We start from the raw sequence: 6,000 nt of genomic DNA, 5'->3' as shown, positions 1-6,000 counted from the left end.
GCGGGCAGGCGGCGCGGGGGCGGCGGGAGTCGCGGCCCGGCGGGAGGCGCGGCCCGGGGCGCCGGGGCCGGCGGTAATTGCGGCGCGGCCGCCGCCGTCGCGGGCCGGAGCGGGGAGTTTTCTCTCCGCGCGCTGACTGGCACGCGCCCCGCGCCCCGGCGCCGGCACCTCCGCGCAGCCTGATTGGCTGCCGAGCCGCTCCGGGCCGCTCCGCCCGGGCCCTCATTGGGCGAGCGCCGCCGCCAGCGGTACTTCAAAGCGGGCGCTGCCCGCACTTAGGCAGAGTTTGGCCCCGCCGCGCCGGAGTGTCCTTAGTGCCGCCGGGCAGCGCGGGGCGCTCACCGAGCGCCGTCCCCTCCGCCCCACCGCCCAGCCCACGGACGTGCTATGGCTACGTCTATCCTCGGGGTAAGTCGCACCGCGCGCTTCCTCGCGGCTTCCCCCTGGAAAAGCTGTCGTTGCCGCCGCAAGGCTGCCCCTTGCGCAAATCGCGTGGACCCGCGGATGGGAGGCGATCCCGGCCCGCCTCGGGGGATTTCATTGCGGGCTGCCCATCGGGTCGTTCCCAAAGAGTTTAGCCTGAAAACTCGTTGGGCCGGAGAGAAGCCGCGCTGCTTCTGCTTTCTTTTGTTTTGCTGTTGGTTTGGTTTGGGATTTTTTTGTTTGTTTTTTTTTAACTAGAACTACGCTCGGTTTCCAAAGATTTTCGCCAGCCCGGCGTTGCGCGAGGCGACGGTAGGAAGGCTCCGCACACTGTTCGCCTTGCTGCCATCTCTTTTTTTCCGTCGCTCCTGTACGGTTGCTCGAGGAGACGCCGCATTTCATTCCCACGGGATTTTTGGTTTAACGGCGGTACGCTCGAGCAGCCCTCTCGGAACACGCGTGTCGCTTGTCTCCGTCGGGACCCGCTTGCGATGTAAGTCTCTCGAGCGATCAGACCGGTCCCCGGCGGAAAACGAGTTGTGCCGAGAGTGGCAGGGCTGGAGCCTTCCTCCAAAATAAGAGAAAACTTTTCCGCGGTACCGTTCGTTGAGCCGCGGTTCTACCCGCGCTGCCGTGTCCCCGCGGGAGCCTGGCGAGGTGGCAAGGGCTAGGCTGACGGGCCGGCTTTGTCTCTTCCCGCAGGAAGAGCCGAGATTTGGAACGACTCCCCTGGCCATGCTGGCCGCTACCTGCAACAAAATCGGCAACACTAGTCCCCTGACCACCCTGCCCGAGTCTAGCGCCTTCGCCAAAGGGGGCTTCCACCCCTGGAAACGCTCCACCTCCAGCTGCAACCTGGGCTCCAGCCTCTCGGGCTTCACGGTGGCCACGAGCAGGGGCTCCAACGGACTGGCCAGTGGCACGGGCACCGCCAACAGCGCCTTCTGCCTGGCTTCCACCTCGCCCACTTCCTCAGCCTTCAGCAGCGACTACGGCGGCCTCTTCTCCAACTCGGCGGCGGCGGCGGGCGTGTCCCCGCAGGAGCCCGGCGGGCAGTCGGCCTTCATCTCCAAAGTGCACAGCTCGGCGGCCGAGAGCCTCTACCCGCGGGTGGGCATGGCACACCCCTACGAGTCCTGGTACAAGTCGGGCTTCCACTCCACGCTCTCGGCGGGCGAGGTGGCCAACGGAGCGGCCTCCTCCTGGTGGGATGTGCACACCAACCCGAGCTCCTGGCTTGAGGTGCAGAACCCGGCGGGGGGGCTGCAGAGCTCGCTGCACTCGGGCGCCCCCCAGGCCTCGCTGCACTCCCAACTGGGCACCTACAACCCCGACTTCAGCTCCCTCACCCACTCCGCCTTCAGCTCCACCGGCCTGGGCTCCACGGCCGCCTCGCACCTGCTCTCCACCAGCCAGCACCTGCTCACCCAGGAGGGCTTCAAGCCCGTGCTGCCCTCCTACACGGACTCCAGCGCGGCGGTGGCGGCGGCCAGCGCCATGATCTCGGGCGCCGCCGCCGCCGCCGCCGGGGGCGGCTCGGCCCGCTCCGCCCGCCGCTACTCGGGCCGCGCCACCTGCGACTGCCCCAACTGCCAGGAGGCCGAGCGGCTGGGGCCGGCGGGGGCCAGCCTGCGGCGCAAGGGGCTGCACAGCTGCCACATCCCCGGCTGCGGCAAGGTGTACGGCAAGACCTCGCACCTGAAGGCGCACCTGCGCTGGCACACGGGCGAGCGGCCCTTCGTCTGCAACTGGCTCTTCTGCGGGAAGCGCTTCACCCGCTCCGACGAGCTGCAGCGGCACCTGCGGACTCACACGGGCGAGAAGCGCTTCGCCTGTCCCGTCTGCAACAAGCGCTTCATGCGCAGCGACCACCTGAGCAAACACATCAAAACGCACAACGGGGGCGGCGGGGGCAAAAAGGGCAGCGACAGCGACACGGACGCCAGCAACCTGGAAACGCCGCGCTCCGAGTCCCCCGACCTCATCCTGCACGAGGGGGTGGGCGCCGCCGCCCGCGGACCGGGCAAGGAACCTACCGCGGGGCCCGGCGACTCCTAGGGGCAGCGCCGCCGGAGCCGCTCGGACTGTGCCCCGCGCCGGCCGGAGGGACGCGAGCCGCCCCGCCGCCCACGGCGCCCCGGACCGCAGCGGGGGCGGGCCGGTGGACGGCGGGGCCAGAGAGGCGCGGCCCCCGTCCCGCCCGGCCAGTGGGTACCGAGTGACACTTTCTTCCGTTTCCCTTTTCTCTTTCTGTTGGAAGGCAAGCATCCTAAGAGAGGCTTAAGGTGAGAAATACAGCTGCAACTCTGAGACGGTCCCTCTGTATCTCATAAACATCTGTATAAATAGGGTTCAAAAAAGAAGAAAAACAGAAAAAAAAAAAAAGAAAACCAGATCGTGTTCCCTTATTTTTCTTGTAAATGTTGATCTGATAGGGGGTTTGGGGATTTTTTTTTTTTTTATTTGGTGAATTCCTGAAATTCAGGGAGGTTTTGGGGTTCTGATTAATTTTTTTTAATTTTAAATTTCTGATGCACTTTGTGGAAGTCAGTATATATGTAAAAGATATTTAAAATGTTGAGTTAACACTTCACTCAAACACACATAAGTTAAGGTCTCTTAAAGAAATTAAATGCGTTTATCTGTATGGAAAAAATCTTGACATATTTTCATTTTGGTATTATTAAAGGACTCTGAACAATATACTCACGGGTTTGTTCTTCTTCGTGTCCCCTCCTTCCCCCCGCCCAGTCCTTGCAGGGGTCACTTTTTCAGTGGGAGCCCTCGCACCCCTTTCCATCGTTCTTACAGTCACTGTGATTAAAAATACAGCCAGCAATTATAGCTGGGAGGGGATGGGACCGGCCCCCGAGCCGGGCGCACTGAACCACTCTGCTCACTCTTTTCAAACCGCCTTTGCTTTGGTTTACTTAAAAAAAAAAAAAACCAAAACCCCCCCAAAAAACCAAACAAATTTTAACGGAGTCTAAGCCCTGCTACAGCTGGGAACCATGCTGAGACCTAAGCGTCTTTGGTGAAACCGTCCCCAAAATCGAGTGAAGGCAAACTGTGCTGAGGAACTATTTATTTAATTTTAAAAGCCTTCAGCGCCACAAGGCTGCCTAGGCTGGGAGGTGATCTCGAGGGAATAAATCGCTAGAGTCAATACTCCGGAAAAGACATTTCATGCCTAAATGAAAATCTTGTTAAATGTTATTAATTTTGACTTAGAGCACACAGCAGCCCCCTGTGCCTTGTATTCCCTTATTAGGGATTCATGTCTTATCAAATATCTAATTAATCTCCTAGACATCATTTGTTCTGGCCAACTTTATCTCAGCTGGTCCACGGGGAAAACTCCGAATATTCTCGGTGACAAAGCTCCCTTGAAGATCCTTTTAATTGTCCAAATTAACTGCACCAAATTTGCATGTCAAACGGTAAAGGGCAACCTAAGATAAAATGTAAACGTTTTAAAAGCCCCAAACTAAGCACTTGATTTGATAACTAGGCTTTTTAATGTTATGGAAGACAACTGCTCCTTTCCTTTTCAAAGACAGTTGATCTATGCAAATAGTGAATTGGAAATGCTTATGTCCCCATGCAGTCAAATGGTCCTTGCATGTTATTTGAATATCAGTGGCTCTGCTATTGAAAAGGTTCAAGGATGCTCTCTGACTTCTTTGTGATTACTCAGTGCAGCGTCTTATTCTGAAGAAAAAAACTCAGGAATAATTAAAGGCTGGGCTAAGGCCTGGGAACACATTTGGGACAGGAATCTCATTTAGACAGGCTCTTTCAAAATAAGGCACAGTTAAATTGACCAGAAGGCAATTATTGAAATGAAAATTATTTTCACTCCCTTTGTCTCCTGACCACCAACCTAACAGCCACAGTATTTTTTTAAAGGCAAATTGTTAAATGAGATAATTGTGTTATTAAAAAAAAAAAAAAAAAAAAAAGAGGGTGAGGAAAAAAAAAGTTAATTTACTCTGCCCGGTACAGATTGGATGAATACAAATATTTTAATCCTCCATAAAACGGGGAATGCTAATAGCATCGGGAAACGGATTCTGCTGTCGACCACCAACTGGAATAAAGACGTTGCGTTAAAGAAAATACATCTGCCGTGAATACTAATAACCGCGTCCCACCTCCTCCGCGCCACTGTTGCACAAAAGCGGCCGGGCAGTGCCGACACCGCCTGTGCCCTGGGGCGGCGGCGGCGGGAGCCCGGCGGGCCGTTCCGCGGCCCGGGGGAAGGGAGCCTCCCGGGAGAGGCACCTCGCATCCCAGCTGCCGACAGCACCTTCCCCGGGAGCCGCTCCGGAATTTTCCTGGCCAAAAGCATCCCGGCAAGGTGTCTTTCCTCCCGCCCCCGGGCGGGTGCCGTCAGGTTTCCCCGCGGGCAAGGGAGGGGAGCGGGCGCGGGGGACGCGCTCGGGCGGCGGTAACACACAGAGCGGGCCGGCGGCGGGACCCGGCTCTCCTCCCTGCCGGGCGGCCTGGGGGCTGCGCAGGAATGCACCCACGCGGGGTGCCGGGCAGGAGTCAGCTTTGTTTTCGATTTATAATAAAACACATCAAAGGACACCATCCAGGTCCAGTTGCTGCCAGGCCGGGGTTACAATTCTCAGCTCAATGATCAAGGACCTCTTTGCATTGCCTTTGCCCCTTCGGGTCAGAAAACGTCCATCACTTACAGACTCCCCAGAAACGAGGAAGGGAGCAGCTCTGGGCCGCAGAGCCGGTTCGTTTAACCGAGAAAACAGAAAGCGTGTCACCTTTTTAAAAAATAAATGACACCATTCTTTCGTAAATGTTGGAGATAATTATATGGTCTGGGGAACTTCTACACAAAAATACCTAACGAACAAACGGTGGGAGAACCGAGAAATAAATCTGATTTCGGTCTTTGAATCACCTCTTTAGTAGTTCACCTCTTTAGTAAGAGGACGCTAACCCGAGAGCGGGAGAGCACCGGGAACAAGAGGGGTGCCCTCTCGGGCTCCGGCGGGAAGGGAGGCACAGGGAAAGCCGGGCTCCCCGCCGCCTTGGCCCCGCTCGCCCTGGGCTTGCTCGTGAGCTGAGCCTAGCTCCCATTTACATCCTGCTCCAGCTACTGCTGCCCATTCCCACACCTCGCGGACAGCAACTTCAACCCGGCTCCGCGAACCCGTTAAAACACGGCAAACAACCAGCCAGCGACAGCAACCACCACAGACGGGAGAGAAGGTAAAATGCCAGGAGAAATGATCTACTACACGTCATTCGATCGCCAGGTCGCCCGTCCGCAGGAAGCGTGTCCCTTGCCCCCTGCGGCGAGTTACAGACCCAGCAGCTCGTTTTACACTTAAAAGGTAACATTAATGTTTTTGTTCTAATGAGATAATATATAAACACCCGATCTCGTGCCTGGACAGCTTCTTAATTGCGTCTTTCAATTCAAATGGAAACTTTATCTGCGGGAGCTGTAATTTATTTGCAGCCATTATCTGTTCGCCAGGATCCTCTCCCACCCTTCCAAAACGCAGATGAAGGGAAACTAACAGACAGCCCGCCCCTTTGAGTAATTGG

General features: G+C 56.9%; 1 protein-coding gene across 1 annotated transcript; it reads left to right on the top strand.

Moving 5' to 3' along the window:
- The first annotated feature begins 214 nt into the window (after window positions 1–214).
- SP9 (Sp9 transcription factor) lies at window positions 215–3,126 on the top strand. Its single transcript, XM_032115286.1, has 2 exons — window positions 215–408; window positions 1,126–3,126. The coding sequence occupies exons 1-2, from the start codon at window positions 388–390 to the stop codon at window positions 2,479–2,481; spliced, it is 1,377 nt and encodes a 458-aa protein (XP_031971177.1). The 5' UTR covers window positions 215–387; the 3' UTR covers window positions 2,482–3,126.
- Window positions 3,127–6,000: the final 2,874 nt, after the last annotated feature.

The sequence above is a fragment of the Corvus moneduloides genome, chromosome 7 (assembly GCF_009650955.1).
Source record: "Corvus moneduloides isolate bCorMon1 chromosome 7, bCorMon1.pri, whole genome shotgun sequence".
NCBI classification, from domain to species: Eukaryota; Metazoa; Chordata; class Aves; order Passeriformes; family Corvidae; genus Corvus; species Corvus moneduloides.
This window is presented reverse-complemented; position numbering and strand designations above follow the sequence as displayed.

What these genes read in the sequence shown, in the direction of transcription:
- SP9 (XM_032115286.1), top strand. Translation starts at nt 388, where the DNA reads ATGGCTACGTCTATCCTCGGG. An exon ending in TGGCTACGTCTATCCTCGGG is followed by an intron (nt 409 to 1,125) that starts GTAAGTCGCACC and finishes CTCTTCCCGCAG; the next exon opens with GAAGAGCCGAGATTTGGAAC.